The sequence below is a fragment of the Polypterus senegalus genome, chromosome 11 (assembly GCF_016835505.1).
Source record: "Polypterus senegalus isolate Bchr_013 chromosome 11, ASM1683550v1, whole genome shotgun sequence".
Lineage (NCBI taxonomy): Eukaryota > Metazoa > Chordata > Cladistia > Polypteriformes > Polypteridae > Polypterus > Polypterus senegalus.
In genome coordinates, this window is record NC_053164.1 from 54,681,853 (window position 1) to 54,700,353 (window position 18,501).

Consider the following 18,501-nt stretch of genomic DNA (forward strand, 5'->3'; position numbering starts at 1 on the left):
TTTTAGCCGAGACAGATCATAAACTGCTCCGTTACTCTTGTGTTAAACTGGAGAAGGCTGCATGCAGGAAATTTATCTTGTATTCCCGAAACTTCTGGGGGTCGAGGAGCGTGACAAACATCAGTTTTTTGTGGTCTTGAAATCTGGTCTGTGTCTGGCAAATAATATTGTCCAGAATCCTGCCATGGAGTTGGCGGTAGCGTGCGTGAGGATCTTGCGCTCGGAGTGCCTGTGGTGCGTTCAGTGGCCTCGTAGAGTTCCTCATATCGCCTTCTTTCCAGTCAATGGGTCTCAATACGGTGACGTTGCCGTACGCCTGCTAGAGGACCGTACTGACACCAACTCAAAATCTGATTGGTTGAAGCAACAGTTTAATTTACATTTATTCTGTGTTAGAGGGCCTGCACCACGGATTGTGGAGGCCTCTCTGTTTGGCAACAAATGATGGCTGAAATGTGATTGGTTAAACGTTTTAATACGAATATACATGCACAACCATCAGAAAAGCTATGAAAGGAAGCGGATAGACTATTTGGAATTATTTAATAAGTATTCATGGACAAAATATAATTAACATCAGTTTGTAATTCAGATATTTTTTTAGGTCAGCAGAGAAAGGCATGACTTTGCCAGGTCTTTAGCATCGAGGCTTTATACCCTGCGTCTTCTCATTAAACTTTTATCTCGCGAATATCTTGTGCAATCTTGGAATGTCCATGGCTTTATTTAATTTTAGCTCATACCCGGCACTTAAGTTTCTCTCGCACTTTCGCTGAGGGAAGGTTTCCGCAGTAGCTGCACTTATGAATATGCTAAGCACAGCTCTTCACCCACGAATATTTACCTTATATGGGCAGGCACTCAATTATGTGGGAGGCGTGATGATGCGAGACACACCTCCGCCTCACACGGCGAGCAAGCTGCAGGCTATTACAGTATATGGACAAAAGTAGGTTCTAGTTATGACCGTTGCGTGTAGAATTTCGAAATGAAACCTGGCCAACTTTTGTAAGTAAGCTGTAAGGAATGAGCCTGCCAAATTTCAGCCTTCTACCTACACGGGAAGTTGGAGAATTAGTGATGAGTGAGTGAGTCAGTCAGTCAGTTAGTGAGGGCTTTGCCTTTTATTAGTATAGATAATCAAATATTGCTTCTTAAATAGTAAATGTTATTCAGTAACCTATTTGAGTGTTTTGAATGTACATGTGGGCACCCTTCAACTAAATTATTAGCCAAATTTATATCCCATTCGGAAATTTACACTAATCTTGAATTAGTCAAAATGAAACATACAGCAGGAAGACTCGTATCTTTTTATAATTCTACAAGTTTCACAAATCTTCAGTTGCTCATGTGTAGCAGTTACATTAATCGGTCTCAAAAATGTGTCCTCACATTTCCTACCCAGACAAAAAGCTTTTTGAAATAAGGATCTAGATCTAATTCTTGTTGACAGTGGCACTGGGTGAATGGAACATATAAGACATAAACCCAGACATCGTGATTGACAGTGCTGTTAATATGATCTGTGCAGTACAGCTTATAGTGCTACTTCATGTCAGCTGCTTTGTGCATGAGCTTTCTTTGGTATAGCAGGCTGTTCTTAATATTCTGACAATTGCCCACTTGCTTAGCAAGGTGATGCATGTTGGAAAACATTTCCACTGTAGCAGTACAGCTAGCTACATGGTTAAAGAGAAGTAAGGTTTATTGGACATGTTAACATACAGACTTGTGATTGATGCGATCATTAGATGGGAAACCGCATAGGAAATGCTAGAAAGGTTTTTGGAACAACAGCCAGCTATCTCAGCTGCTCTTTATTTAGGCAGTAAGGTTGCTCCTGGTGTGACTGGAATCCAGTACTCTTTTCTGCAACACATCCTCCACAAGTGCCCAGTAGTTATTAATGTAGTGACATGGGATTTTAATATAGGAATTGGCTGCCATATATGGGCAGCTGTCACAGGTTAAGGCTGCTGTCTTCTTTGACCTGAGAGACCTGGCAATGCTTTGCCCAAGATCTTAATAAAGCCTAGGTACAATAACTTCACTCATTTGCTTTCTGGTTAGTATAGCATACCACAGCTCCAAAACCTGTTTCACTTGTCGAAAGCCCTTGTTTTCAAGAACAATGTAGAGTCTCAAATCTTTACAGATAAAAGCTGCTATAGAGTATTATTTTTTTGGACATGAGGCAATTTAACTGGAAGCTTAGAGAATAGAGATTAATGAGATCGATCTTGTGGGACAATGAATGTATATTGAATTGTTTAAACGAAACATAACGATTAACAGGAAAATAGATACTTTTATCCAGGCCTAATTGTAAATGTGATGGTTAACAGTTATATTTTGGATTGAATGAGTCTGTTGTGCAAACCATGGGTGGTTACTGCAAATAACCATGCATTTAAATACACGTTTTTATCTCTGTTTTTAAAAACTTACACTAACAGCTGATTATTTACTGAGCATAGAGTTGTAAAACTATATTTACACTACTTTCCTTTTCTACAGTTAATTAGTGTCAGCAAATATTGTTTATTTATTTATATATTTTAAATTCTACAGAGAGATGATCCTTCTGCTTCTCCAGTTCCGGCTACCACAGCTGAGGAAGCGATGGCTTCACCAGAGCAGCCGGTTTCCATGAGCAGCCAAAGAGAAGACTCTGAGGCAGAACCTTGGGCTGCAGCTGTGCCACCAGTAATTTTTAAACCTCATACTTCTATTTAGCAGTGAAAGGAGTGCTGTTACTAGTCTATGAAAAGTTAAAAATTTACCAATAAGTTTTCAGAAATTGCTATGTACAGTAGATGTTAAAAGTCTACACACCCCTGCCAAGAAAATTTGCAAAATTGCAATCCATACAAAGAAGATGAAAACAAGTCAGAAACTGATTATTGAACAAAGGAAAAAAATCATATAAAAAACTGGTTGCATTAGTGTGCACACCTTTTAATAGTCAAGTATGTGCCTGTGCTTAGAATCAACCAATCACAATAAGTCTTATCTCAAATACTGTAGTAGTTTGTGTACACCTGACATCAATTAAAGTGGCTCTGCTTGAGCTCAGATAAAGTTGGGCTGTTCCTGTAGGATTATTCCAATATCCTCTTGGTTGCTACTCACTCCAAAAGCTGTGATCTGTAAAGAGCTTTTTAAACATGAACGGGGTCTCATCATTGGAAGATATTAATTAGGACAGAGGTACTTTCTGTATCCAGTGTACCTGAATTTCTTAAATACATTAAGATAGCAAGTGTTACTGTGTTACACTAAGGTTATGTGGCCAAACCAGGAGTCTTGTTTATAACATTTTGTGTGGATTTGAGCATGCAAGTATGCATACACCAAAAAAACGTAAAATGCATACAGTTAAAAAAAAAAAAAAAAGTTTTTCTTAAACATAGCATACGCACATTTGTGTACAATATACCCTTTATCAATCACAATCCTCCTGTAACTATGTGTACATGAATGCGCCTTGGAACTGGCCTGGTTGCCCCCCTGAAACAGCTATATATATATATATATATATATATATATATATATATATATTCATCCTTGTGCATATGCCTTCACAATAATATAAGCCTTTGTTGATTAGTAGATAAGCCTCTCACCTGACTTATCCAATGTGTGTCATTGGATAAGGCATCTGCATCTGAGAGGGTAGCCACCGACATTATATTGAATGCTATAGACCAGTGAATGGCAACCTTTTTTCGAGTTGCGGTGCACTAAATCCAAAAATTTTCTTTTGCGGCGCACCTGAGGGGACTGCCCATAAATAAAGTCGTGACGACACAATCTATGGACAGTCGCCAATAAAAACAGTTAATTTTACAAGTTTGAAAGACATTGTATTAATAAAGGATTCAAAGGATAAATCTTAAATTTAATTAATGTGAACGTTGAGATTGTTTTTCAGCACATATGAGATTGATGTGAGGATCAATTTTCGAAAGACAGACGCGCATTTCCTTGTCGATTATTTAAAGTCTCTCGCGTTTCTTAGACTTCATTTCCGTAAGTGTTCATTTATCTGTTTTTCCAACATAAAATATATTTTTTAAACAACACTAGCAATTTTAAATATTTTACAAAAATTTTCGTGGCCCCCTTAGAAAATTCTGCACCGGTTGCCCGACGATGCTATAGACTATATGAGAAAGTGACGGTTCAGCCAGTTATCCTACCACCAAGCCAGCCATTATATACTGCACCATCGGCAAGTCGTCTGTCAGTGCTAATTTGCATCAAAATAAATGAATCCTGGGATGACTCGAGCATTCAAGAGATGTTTGTCGTTCTCATTTTAGCATCACAGATGACTTGTATCCTAAGAGTGGAATGTAACTGGTTACTGTTAAAGTCAGATCCATTATTATTTTCAAAGTGCAAATAGGAATTGTGATTATGTGGCATATGTCTGTGCAACAAGGTTTACAAAATAAGATTGACTTTAAATGTTACCAGTCATAACCCTTCAAAATATTGATGTTAAGAGGAGGCTATCAGCTATTACTTACTGTTGTGCAGGTAGGTCTCCTTGAAGGGAAACATAAATAATTTATCGACCAAAAAACTCTTTTAGGTTTTATTAATGGCAGCAAAACGTTCCAGACTCATCTGCTAGCACTGAAAATTTCAGTGTGCTCCAGTGCTGAGTGAAAACCCCAGTGCTAGTTTGCTACCACTACTGAGCTGGAAAATCTACAACCACTCAGCTGCTTTGATGAAGGATCGGTTGGGTCATGAATTTCAATGATATTTGCAAGTCACCAACTCAGTTTGTATTAAAATTTCCAACTGCTGTTTTACATCTGGTAAGGTAAAAGCTTTGCGGCCCATTGGTACAATAATGTGTGTGACTAGAATAAGGGGTATCGAAAGATACGTTTTTGATTTTTCTGTATTAATCAAATTGTGGATAGGGTCATTTGTGTATGCAAAATCAAATTACAAGGAATGTCAAAATGATAATATTTTTGTTTACTGTTACTCAGTATACGACTACTGGTCAGATGTTCAAAATTATAACAGATATTATTTGGTCCTGTAGGTGGATATATCATATATGTCATCTAAAAAGTAGGTCATCACTTTATCTTCAACATGTAAGTGGAGTGAAATTAGTATTAACTAAAACCATTCAAACGAGGTCGCTTTTAGACCATTATACATACGGTATAATGCAGCTGTATAAATGAAGTATTTAATAAAGTACAAAGTTAAAATATTTTTTAAATTATGATTATTAAAAAAAGTAGCTCTTCGCATTTGATCATATTACAGGATCTGTGAGTTTTGCGTAATGGGTTGTATAAAGTATGCCACACCCTTAGTCCATGTTGTAATTTGGTTTAAAAAGATTTTGTCTTCATTGCAGGAATGGGTTCCTATAATTCGTCAGGACTTGCAGTCACAAAGGAAAATGAAATCTCAGCCTCCCCTCAGTGATGCATATTTGTGTGGAATGCCTGCCAAACGCAGAAAGGTTAGTTTAATTAAGCTTTTTTTTTTTTTTTTTTTTTTTATGGAAAACGGAGTCATGAAGCCATAAAGTAATAAGAGAAATGTAGAGTGTCTAATCAGCATAAACACATGTCTGACATGCACAAGAGAAAGTACATCATTGGAATGCTCTGAGCCTGTGACAAGATGCTCACCTTAGCATATATTTTACTAATGAAAGACAACAGACAACATGGAAGCTTAAAATTTATTTGATAGAAGACACCCTGGTGTATGGAAAAATAACATTTATTGCTTTGGATTAACTTAAACGTTTATTGCAAACAAACAACTTAGAAATATGGAGGGGTCTCACCAATGGAACACCTCATGCATTAGTGACTATGGATCTTTTAAAACACAATTTTGGTAGCTTGATGGCTTGAAACTCTATATACAATGTCAACAGGGTTAACTTTTCACTTCGTCTCTAGCAGTTAATGTAGTTAAGATTAATATCCTAATCAATATTGTACTCGTAATTATTAATAAATCATTTTTTAAAACTGTTAACTTCATCTGGAAAGAAAATCTTGCAAGGAGTCCCCTCAATATACTGTTTCTGTACTCTTTTCTTTAGTAATTAATACCAGTGTACTAGTAAACAGATTGGACTTCACTAACTTAAAATATAGAACCAGTGTAGGAAACACTTTTAGCCACTGGTTTTTGCTAATCCATTACCAGATAACATTGTATTTGTACCCTCCCTATTTTGCACAGTATTTTAAGTCTAGGAAGTTACTGGATATTCCAACCTATAGAGAGTTTTATATTGATAATACGTTTGCACCTTTTGATCAGCTCAGGTGTAAACATGGAATTTGGGATTTATAAGTTGTTTTTGTCAAAGTTACTTCTTCCCTAATCTTACATCAACACATTCAAAGATTTAAATTATTAATATGAAACATTGACAGCATTTCTAGACTTTATAATTATTGTCACAATGTTCACAGGTAGAACACCATCGACAATACTGGGGTAAAAAGACCTCTCTATTCCTTACGCAAGGAATACAATTCAGCAATTCATAGTATTCATTCCTCTTTAGTTTGTGCAAAACACTCTAACTCAAACTGAAAATGCAACAAACCTCTCTACATTTAAATTATTAAAAATTTTCTTTGTATTGGATCTTAATTGTGAATGATGTGAGGTAGTTGCACTTGGTCATTTGTATTGGGGCTTTCAAATTTGAGAAAAGATTTATTTTTTATCTGTCAGATAGTGTAGGATTTGCAGTCACTGCTGAACCTCTAACAGCAGGGTCTGGCGTTCTCAGGCAAGTTTAGAATAATGATAAGCTGATAATTATTTCCTATGCTACATTGTTAGTGTGTCAACTATTTCTGTTCAACTGGAAGAATCATAATTCACCTTCCATAGCTCAGTGGGAAAATGTGAGCTATATGATTTTGTCTTGCTCCCATGCACCCTTCAGCAACCAAGGCATAGAAAAATTACAGTGCATCCGGAAAGTATTCACAGCGTATCACTTTTTCCACATTTTGTTATGTTACAGCCTTATTCCAAAATGGATTAAATTCATTTTTTTCCTCAGAATTCTACACACAATACCCCATAATGACAACATGAAAAAAGTTTACTTGAGATTTTTGCAAATTTATTAAAAATAAAAAAATTGAGAAAGCACATGTACATAAGTATTCACAGCCTTGGCCATGAAGCTCAAAATTGAGCTCAGGTGCATCCTGTTTCCCCTGATCATCCTTGAGATGTTTCTGCAGCTTAATTGGAGTCCACCTGTGGTAAATTCAGTTGATTGGACATGATTTGGAAAGGCACACAGCTGTCTATATAAGGTCCCACAGTTGACAGTTCATGTCAGAGCACAAACCAAGCATGAAGTCAAAGGAATTGTCTGTAGAACTCCGAGACAGGATTGTCTCAAGGCACAAATCTGGGGAAGGTTACAGAAAAATTTCTGCTCCTTTGAAGGTCCCAATGAGTACGGTGGCCTACATGATCCGTAAGTGGAATAAGTTCGAAACTACCAGGACTCTTCCTAGAGCTGTGTTCAGGTAGATAGAGGCAGGCAGCTGGGAGAGGGGGCCTAAGGGAGAACATGGTAGATGCTCAAGGGGATTGAAGAGGGTCTACTCCAGCTGAACATGGCCATGGCTGGAATGACCCTATCCTTGTAGTGGGCTTCAACGCAAGTCCAGGGAGAAGCGGCTGGAGATAAGTGGAGCGAGGTGAAGTTCAGAGAGGGAGCCCTGCTGGATCCACCAATCAGGCCTGTATTGTAAAGTGGCCAGACGGAAGCCACTCCTTAGTAAAAGGCACGTGGCTGCCTGCCTGGAGTTTGCTAAAAGGCACCTGAAGGACTCTCAGACCATGAGAAACAAAATTCTCTGGTCTGATGAGACAAAGATTGAACTCTTGGGTGTGAATGCCAGGCACCGCTCATCACCAGGCCAATACCATCCCTACAGTGAAGCATGGTGGTGGCAGCATCATACTGTGGGAATGTTTTTCAGTGGCAGGAACTGGGAGACTAGTCAGGATAAAGGGAAAGATGACTGCAGCAATGTACAGAGACATCCTGGATGAAAACCTGCTCCAGAGCGCTCTTGACCTCAGACATCTTTCAGCAGGACAATGACCCTAAGCACACAGCCAAGGTATCAAAGCAGTGTCTTCAGGACAACTCTGTGAATGTCCTTGAGTGGCCCAGCCAGAGCCCAGACTTGAATCCAATTGAAAATCTCTGGAGAGATCTTAAAATGGCTGTGCACTGACGCTTCCCATCCAACCTGATGGAGCTTGAGAGGTGCTGCAAAGAGGAATGGGCGAAACTGGCCAAGGATAGGTGTGCCAAGCTTGTGGCATCATATTCAAAGAGACTTGAGGCTGTAATTGCTGCCAAAGGTGCATTGACAAAGTATTGAGCAAAGGCTGTGAATACTTATGCACATGTGATTTCTCAGTTTTTTTTTTTTTATTTTTTAATAAATTTATAAAAACCTCAAGTAAACGTTTTTGACGTTGTCATTATGGGGTGTTGTGTGTAGAATTCTGAGGAAAAAAATGAATTTAATCCATTTTGGAATAAGGCTGTAACATAACAAAATGTGGAAAATGTGATGCGCTGTGAATACTTTCCGGGTGCACTGTAAGTACTTTTCCTTGGCCGAGACAGATTCCAAATCGTCGCTCCTGTATCTTTGGCTTTACTATTGGACTGAGCCCTCCTCTCTGCACTCTTGCTATGCCTTACCTGGGAGTGTGATAAGTGGTCCGTGGTGTTGGGAAAGTTTTAAGTAAATAATTATGTGTGGGGCTGCAATCGGGTGAGGGTGTGTGCAGGTACTCTCTGCTCCGTGGCTGCTTGGGGTACTTGGCCGATTGTGTTGCATAAACATGCTGAAGCAGGAAGATTGGTTGGGCACTTCAGTTGAGCCTCGGAGGGATTGGCTGCTTGTACCTGCACCCAGTAAAATAGGAGATTTAAAAGGAGCCTGTACAGGACAGAGAGGAAGTCGAGGAACAAGTCTGGAGTCAAATGAATAAGCCAGAGTAAGAAAGAACAGGAACAATAAGGAAACACAAAAGTTGAAAGAAGGGATGACAAAGGTGGCAGATGTATGAGCAGTGTTCAGGTAGATAGAGGCAGGCAGCTGGGAGAGGGGGCCTAAGGGAGAACATGGTAGATGCTCAAGGGGATTGAAGAGGGTCTACTCCAGCTGAACATGGCCATGGCTGGAATGACCCTATCCTTGTAGTGGGCTTCAACGCAAGTCCAGGGAGAAGCGGCTGGAGATAAGTGGAGCGAGGTGAAGTTCAGAGAGGGAGCCCTGCTGGATGCCTGTAGTTAGCCAGGGACCCAAGGCAGTGCTTGTGTTGCTTCCAGAAGAATAACATGCCATGTCTCAAAGCTGAAATTATCTCAAACTAGTTTCTTAAGCATTCCAATGAGTTCCCTGTGCTCAGATGGTCCCCACCGTCCAGATCTCAGTCCAATAGAGCACCTTTTGAACATGGTGGAACAGCAGGTTTGTGTCATGGATATCCGGCTGACAAATCTGCACCAACTGCATGGTGCTATCATGTTAAAAATCCCTGAGGAATGTTTCCAGCATCTTTTTGAATCTATGCCATGAAGAATTATAGCAGTTCCGAAGGCAAAAGGGGGTCCATCCCGGTACTAGGAAGGTATACTTAATAAAGTGGCTGGTGAATGTATGTGTGTATATGTATGTACACACTGTCACGCTTGGGTCACAGATTTGCACGGAGACACAGGAGGTTGAAGAAACAAGAAGGATTTTTATTCAAACACTGCAAACAAACATTTGTCTCTTCAATCTTGCTCCTTGAAAAAGGTGACAGTTTCGTCTATCAGTTAAAGGTAAGTGTGCGTATCTTCTTCAAAGGAGTACACGTCAGGAGCAGGAACAGTCAGAGAGAGAAAGCAAAACAAATCAATACCAAAACTGACAGGCGCTGCGCAAGGCTTTTAAGTAAGAGGAGTACGGCGCGAGAGTTGTATTACACGTTATATTAAAAATGAGAAGGGTAAGGAGCAATGTGAAGGTAGTCTGCGTTTCAGGGGTTGGGGTTTTCTAAGGGGCGTCTGTATCCTCTTGGGGTGCGATCAGCCCTCCGGCTCACAACACACGTACGTACAGGGATGAGGAAAAAACGGTCTATATTTATTCATATGGAAAAAGACCTTCTGGTTATTATTTCAATAGCTTTATTAACTCAAAAGAATGTCACATTGGCACAGTGCACTTAGGTACAATTTTGTTAATAATGGTTTGAGTTAATAAAGTTATTGCCCACCCAGTTTTGCATACACAGGTGAAATTCCGCTGTAACGAAGTTCATGGGACCATTAAAATATTTTGTGGTTATACGGTTTGACAATGACTCGCCATCTCTAATGGCAGTAGCATAAGAACAGCTCAGTAGCTGCACTGCTTCATCTGGTAAACAGTAAAACTAGGACAAAGTAATTGGTTGTCCTCAGCAGGGTCAGGCTTACTGCGTAATGTACTTGTTGCATGAACTTTAGAACTTTTAACACCAGGATTTGACCTGCTCTTCATCATACTTTCCTGGTCTGCCACAATGGTGATTCCAAGCCACTGGTGTTCTTCTAATCAGAAGATGGGAGCTAAAGCAAGATTGCTTTTCGCGGCTCCTAACAGCTTTTGTTTTGAATGAAGTCTTGAGATTGTGCCTGCCTTCTCTATACAGTAATAAAGTACATGTATTTTCCTTGAGAACCGGGACTCACCTTCTTGTCTCTCGTGCAACTCTGTGACCCAAGCTTGACAATATCTGTATAAAAAAAATCACTTCTTAAACTACAAAAAAATTTGAAAATGAGACATTATATGTAACTTTTTATCGAAATACAGGTATGAATACAGAGCAAAATTGTGGATCACTGACTGACAGCTATACCTGTATGATGTCGCACCTACACTCTCGTTGGGTCTCTCCAGGGCTGGAAATTTCACAACAGACTGTCTCTCTCTTTCGTTGTAACAAGAAAGAGACAGCCTATTGCAGGGTTCCTCAGACTCGGCGAAAGTGTAGGTGCAACATTAAGTATTTTTTGCATCACATTATTGTGTATGGTGGCCATTTTTGGTTGAAAACACATTTGTTATATTGAAATTTACATTTCGTTAAAACTAAATCTGTTAAACATGACGTGTGAACGTTTGACCAGGCCAACAAAAAGTGTTTGCTATCCTGAAAATTTCATAACTTAAGTATTCACTATTGCGAGAGTTGACCTATGTTTCTATCATTTGCTGTTGTCTTAAGATTTCATGCTATTGTGATATGCAGGTGCAATAAGAATTTTTTTTGTGGGGGGGATCTCTTTTAGACAGTCCAAAATGATGGTCCTTTCCTGTCCTTGACGGAAGCAGTAAATAGAGCTGCCAAAACAGCAGGAGCTAAGCCCGTAACAAGCCCAGAGAGCCTCCAAGGAGATTTGGAAAAACCTCAGTTGCAGGAGGCCTATTCAAAACAAGTATGTAATGCTCTTCTGTCATTTTCATATTTATTAAAATCTTTACAAGGCAATTCTATATTGTGTCTAGACCCTGCGCTGACCCCTAGATGTCATGCGAGAAAACAAGTTCCCCTTGGGGCATTAACAAAGTATATCAAATCAAAAAAATATATATAGTATTTAAAGCTTTACCACTTTCTGTTATCTTTCTTAAAGGCTCCACACATTCCTCTTATTTATTACATGTTTGTATGTAGTAGGGTGTTCTACCGTGTTAGCCATTACGGATGCAATGAAAGTCAAGCAAAATGACACCTTTTATTGGCTAACTAAACAGATTACAATATGCAAGCTTTCAGGGCAGCTCAGGCCCCTTCTTCAGGCAGGTTATAATACAGAAACTGGAGTTACCTGAGTTTATATAGACACTAGGACAGAGATAGCATTGGAAAACCTTTAAGTGGGTCATCTTCAATGTAAAAAATTAACAGACCCCTCCAGCCTAAGGGCATACTCACACTGGCAATTTGTTCTGTGCCCAAGCACATTTGTCCACTTGTAACCACACAAAGTCTAGTTCGTTTATCTAGTGTGATCGCTCTGTGCTGGGCCAACCGTATCGTGCCCTGACCCACTTGGAAGAGGTGGGGCCGAGTACGGCTCAGTAGCATTTGGGAACAGTGTGACAGTTAAACGTGCCCAAGCACAGAAAACAGATGTGATGTCATTGTTGCAACAAGTCTGTGCAATTCTCATTTCATTCAACACCATTCGAGTTAAAAATACACCTTACACATGAACGTGAATTGAAGCTGGCAAGAAAAGCTGCAAACTCCTTCCTTAACATCATTTGTCTCTGTAAAAAGTGCAGCATGGTTAACAGCAAAACGCTGCACTTCACACTCCATAAATCTGTAAGATGTAGAGCAGTGTTATCCTGCCCTACATGACTCCAAAAACCACAAAATAAGTAAAATAATTTTGACATGCATGCTGTCACTCTGTTTGGATCTTGTTTTAGCTTTAAGGTCATGGCGAAAGCGTGCACAGGCCTGAAATGTTAAGCTCAGTATGAGTGCAGGCCATCAGGGTAGTAGGAAAGGAGGTGCAATCTTGCTTGGGCACGGTATGGAACAAACATGCCTAGTGTGAGTAAACTCTAAGATTCATTTAACAGAACAGGAGAACAATGTGTAGTCAAGATCTTTTGATAACTAACAAAATCTTTTGAAGTTTTTGATAGTAGTAGGGTGTTTTCCATATAATTTGGATGTGTAGTCAGATTGTCTAGGTTAGTAAGAGAGATTTAAATAATTCTTGAATCTGGTCATAATACTGTTGTCTCTATTTAAATAAACCATGTTGTAATGTGTTAAATTTTAACAAGAGAGAAAGGGGAATGGGAAGTTAAATTGATAACTAAGATTTAAAGGTGTCATTTTGCTTGACTTCTCATTACTTGTTTGTAGTAATAATGGCTGAGAGAGAAAAAAATCATTTTTTGATAACTGACATAACAAAAGTTTATAATAAAATAGACTGCAGTGCTTCAAACAATATAATAAAACATGAAGGAAAAACTTTACTTACATAATTTATATGTCAGATATCCAGTGATATGCTTTCAACATTCTGAACATATATGTATTTTTAAAAAAAATATTGTTAAACACTTCTAGTAATACATTCAAGGGAGCTTTTAAATTGAAGACCTGCCTTATCAATTGGTCAAGAGCCTAGGGCTGTGAGCCCTGTCTTCAGTTGACCATCAAATGAAATAGCTGGTTTGTAAAATATTCAGACACTTCCTCTAAAGTACACACTGGCAAGTAAATCACATTGATGAACACAAGCTATGTGGCTCACCCAGTTATGACATAAAAAAATCAACACCATCAACAAAACTGCCACAAGACTCACTGGGTCAGACTCTTTTTAATTGCAAAATTGTTAAAACTTTTTCCCTCTCTTCACCTATGGAAATATCCCTCTTTTTACTTACAGAGATTTGTTTTTCATGTAGGAAACAGTCTATTAGGTTTCTTTTATTAGCTGAGATTTACTTGGTTACTCTTTTCAAGATTGAAAACTTTATTCATCACACACAGTTATCCAGGTACAACGTTCAGTGAAATTAAAAGCTGGTCTACTCCAAGATTGTGCAAAACAAACACACAACAGAATAAATAATAAAATTAAGAAAAAGAACATAAAAATTAACTAAGTTAAACTAGATTAAAATTGAGTTAAAATCTGAAACAGTAAAAAATATAAAGTGCCTGTGCAGTAAGTTACTGTGACTGTGCCATGAGTTTCAGGTTTGAATGTTTGTTGGCATGTCATAGTTCAGGATCCTGGTCATAGTTGGAGCTCGACCGGAATGCGTCCCAGTCCCTGTCATCAAGTGTGTCATGTATGCTGCTCAAAAAAATGAAAGGAACACTTTTTAATTGGAGTATAGCATCAAGTCAGTGAAACTTCTGAGATATTGATCTGGTCAGTTAAGTAGCAGAGGGGGTTGTTAATCAGTTTCAGCTGCTTTGGTGCTAATTTAATTAACAGGTGCACTAGAGGGGCAACAATGAGACCACCCCCAAAACAGGAATGAATGGTTTAACAGGTGGAGGCCACTGACATTTTTTCCTTCTCATCTTTTCTGACTGTTTTTTCACTAGTTTGGCATTTGATTACAGTCAGTGTCACTACTGGTAGCATGAGGCAATACCTAGACCCAACAGAGGTTGCACAGGTAGTCCAACTTCTCCAGGATTGCACATCAATACATGTCATTGCCAGAAGGCTTGCTGTCTCCCGCAGCACAGTCACAAGGGTATGGAGGAGTTTCCAGGATACCGGCAGTTAATCTAGGAGAGCTGGACAGGGCCGTAGAAGGTGCTTAACCTATCGGCAGGACCGGCATCTGCTCCCTTGGGCAAAGAGGAACAGGATGGAGCTCTACCAGAGCCCTACAAAATGACCTCAAGCAGGCCTCTGACTAAACCATTAGAAACGGACTTCATGGGGGTGTCCTGAGGGCCTGACGTCCTCTAGTGGGCCCTGTGCTCACTGCCCGGCACCGTGGAGCTCGATTGGCATTTGCCATAGAATACTAGAATTGGCAGGTCCACCACTGGTGCCCTGTGCTTTTCACAGATGAGAGCAGGTTCACCCTGAGCATGTGTGACAGACATGAAAGGGTTTGGAGAAGCTGTAACATCGTTCAGCATGACCGGTTTGGTGGTGGGTCAGTGATGGTCTGAGGAGGCATATCCATGCATGCATGGATTGACTCACCAACCTCTACAGGCTAGACAACAGCACCTTGACTTCCATTAGGTGGCGGGATGAAATCCTTGGACCCATTGTCAGACCTTATGCTGGTGCAGTGGGTCCTGCGTTCCTCCTGGTGCATGACAATGCCCGGCCTCATGTGGTGAGTGTATGCAGGCAGTTTCTGGAGGGTGAAGGAATTGATACCATTGACTGGCCCCCACACTATCCTGACCTAAATCCAATAGAACAACTCAGGTACAATTATGTTTCGGTCCATCCTATGCCACAAGGTTGCACCTCAGGCTATCCAGGAGCTCAGTGATGCACTGGTCCAGATCTGGGAGGAGATCCCCCAGGATGCCATCTGTCATCTCAGCAGCATGCCCCAGTGTTCTCAAGCATTCATACAAGCACGTGGTGGCCATACAAACTACTGAGTATAATTTTGAGTTGCTGCAGTGAAATTTTTGCAAAATGGACTAGCCTGCCTCATTTTTTTCACTTTGATTTTCAGGGTGTCTTTGAATTCAGCCCTGTATTTGCCTGACTTGAACTGGGTGTAACAATGGTCCAGTGTGTTTTCTCCCTCTGGTTGGACATGTGACATGCTTGTGAAAGCTTGACATGACCCATTCAAGGTTAGCTTTGTTAAAGCCCCCCCAGCACAATAAACATTGCTTCTGGGTGCTTGATTAGATGTTCACTGAGCACATCATGGAGTTTAGACCTCATCTATGTTAGGTGATAATAACAGCAGAAAACCCATGCTCTGAAAAATGGAGAAATGCAGGTGAAAGCCGTGTTTAAGTCAAACAAAGAACACTGCAGTCCTCATTGTCCTGTTGAAATTTAATTATGACGCAAAAGGTCATCCATCTTGTTTTCGAGTGATTGGACATTTGCTAGCATGGTACTGGGCAGAAGAGAATGATGTGGTCTGTTCTGCACGCCAGCTCTTTTGCCACAATGTTTCTTTCTCCACCACTTTGGTTTGGCTGCTATAGGGTCTTCGTTATTGTTCCCCTCATCACATAGGATCTCACGGAGAATCTCACTTGGACACATCAGGTCAATAGGTAGATATGCAATGTGATGAAAAATAACCAAAAAGTTAAGTAAATGCACAATCAAAGTCAGACAACTGAGCAGTGCCATCTTGGAGAATTAATTAATCCTCTCAGCTGTCATCAAGAAACAAGCACAAAAGCTTCTTATCTCATATCTTCGTAGTAGTGGCATCATGTATTAGTTTCCAAATGGCAAGAGCGTGCCTCCATTACCTCCTGTGGTAAGCGTAGCTATCAATCTGTGCTACTTCTACATGCCTGACCCTGTAGCTCCCATACTCTCAGCTCTGCATCATTACCTGCATTTGGCTTGAGTTTTACGTTTCCCTTATCTCCGATATTATTAAAAGGTAATAAACTAATCAGCAGGCAGAAAATAGAGTTACAGCACAAGTGTTTAAACAAAACAGGTCAAATTGACACTTTCCAATCAGAACAATAAGACTCCACCCATTTTATATTAACAGTACCATTTTATAACATTGGTTAAATTGGTTGAGTATCCTTTTTTAGAAATAGTTCACACAGCGTAATATAAACTTTTTTCCCCAGGCATTTGTGAATTGTTTTACTTTGATTTATTTTGAAATACTTCTCTGATATCTTTTTCATAATAAACAGATGTAGGAAAATAGTTATTTTTTGTTTGCATGTCATTTTTAAAAGGCAGAAGGTTAAGATAAAATGAAGCGACTAAATGTTTAGAATCTTAACATACAGTTGATCTAAAATTAATAAAACATAATAATTAATACAAAATGATATTGACGTCTATTAATGCATTTTTATAGATAACCAGTCAATTAGCAGTTTATGACTTCAAAAACAAAGAATTTAAACGAGAATCCTATTTAAATGAATAAGGTGGACAATATGCGTATCACATTAAATGAATGAATCTCCATCTTGCAATGTTGCTTATTCAGTTGCTGTTTCCCCACTGCAGATTTTTCTTGTGTGTTCCCCATATTCAACCAAGCTAGACAACTTTTTTCCGCCCTAATGAAATTTTAATATTGTAACTGTATCATTCTAAAGGTGTTCATTCACATGTGTGCTTTTCTAGTAGCTTTAATCCTTTTTATTTAAAGCTTCAGTGATGCAAACAATAATTTTTGTTTGTTGTTTTTAGCTAAAAATGGACATAAAGAAGAGAATACAGGATGATCCAGATTATAGTACTCAGCGCTTTCCCAACACTCATCGGGCTTTCTCTGAAGACTCCTAACTTTTTACCAAACTGTTATTCCTTCAAGCTACCAGCCACATTTTTTCTGACACATTTTAGCTGATGGCTGTCTTTTCTGCCATTCATAGATTCCAGAATTTTTTTTCCATCCCCTATGCTATCCATGTTTGAAACTGACTTTTCTCAAGGATGGTACTTATTTTACTGGTCAGACTGTTTGTGAATAAGCACATGTGCAATCAAGAAGGCCTAAAGTGAGCAATTCCAAATGGAACTTGACTTTTTGGTATAAAAAGAAGACACTGTACCTTGAAGAACAGACATACTTTCTTTTAGACAAAAGAGCAAATATTTGAGACTAAATGTGTTTTCATTAAATATTTTATTCATATTTGTCTCATCTATAGCATGGACTAGTAAATTTGTGCCCAAATCTGTGCTGTACAGTATGTGCAACTTATCCACTTAAGGTTATTGCTGCTGACTACTGCTTTTGCAAATCTCCTTGAACCATTGACTCTTTTTGCTTATAATAATGCTGGATGTTCTGTGATCAGGGTATAAGCTCCCTGTTGGCTTTTATCACTATGTATAATTCTGTTTTGTTTCCAAATGTATAGTGGCAGAAGTCAGTTTAAATATTCTTGCAGTGTACAGTATAATGACTGAAAAGAAAAAGTTTGGTTGAACTGTCACATTCAGGAATTTCAGTGTAAACATTTTGTAAGGAAAAATAAGACAAAATACCAACCATGGCCTATTACAGCTAACAACATACACGCAGGAATGTACTTTTTGTTTTTAAATTAAGTCTTTAATCTTATTTTTTTGTTGTTTGAAACAATTGAGTTGAGTTCTAGTATCATTAAAAGTACAAATGATTATGCAGCCTTTTTGGAGATTTTTGTGTGGACCATTTTTCAATATTGTATGAATTATAATGTATTTGTTTTGCATTAGCTCAGTTATAACTTGCCATTCCTTATTAAAATCAAAATGTACAGATAAGTTGATTTCTGAGGTCAAAATGGGCCTTTTGAGTCAGATATTAAACACTGTGTGTGATGAGCAATCATTATAGGTTAGGCAAGTCTTTTTAAGTGGTAGGATGTGTCCGCAGATTGATCAGAGAATGAAAATGAGTTAAAGACAGAGATATTGATGAGAATATTCATATCAGCACATTTTTTACATTTCTCTATCAGAGCTAGCAGTATAAAATGTATTGATCTTTAAATTTTGAATTGCTAATAACACGTTTTGTATTTTGAAAGGTTTTTCTAATTTTCACATCCTTGAATATAGGCCCTTTGGGCAACTGAAAGACTACACCTTTTTAGCCTTTCACACGCATTCAGGCCCGCTCAGTCCTTTGCTGACAGCAGCAAGAGGCATTATTTTCTGGCCAGAAGTTTGTGACATCATTTAAGAAGTTATAAAATATGAAT

The 18,501-nt window shown here is 38.9% G+C and overlaps 1 protein-coding gene across 4 annotated transcripts in view; it reads left to right on the forward strand.

Annotated features, from left to right (window-relative positions):
• LOC120539003 (large proline-rich protein BAG6-like) overlaps positions 1-17,943 on the forward strand; it is a 152,521-nt gene extending 134,578 nt beyond the window's left edge. For all 4 annotated transcript variants that reach the window (XM_039768671.1, XM_039768670.1, XM_039768672.1 and 1 more), the window contains 4 exons: positions 2,575-2,709; positions 5,399-5,506; positions 11,396-11,542; positions 16,997-17,943. In XM_039768671.1, coding sequence (XP_039624605.1) covers positions 2,575-2,709; positions 5,399-5,506; positions 11,396-11,542; positions 16,997-17,092 — 486 coding nt within the window. In that variant the 3' untranslated portion in view covers positions 17,093-17,943. The remainder of the gene's footprint in view (positions 1-2,574; positions 2,710-5,398; positions 5,507-11,395; positions 11,543-16,996) is intronic.
• Positions 17,944-18,501: the final 558 nt, after the last annotated feature.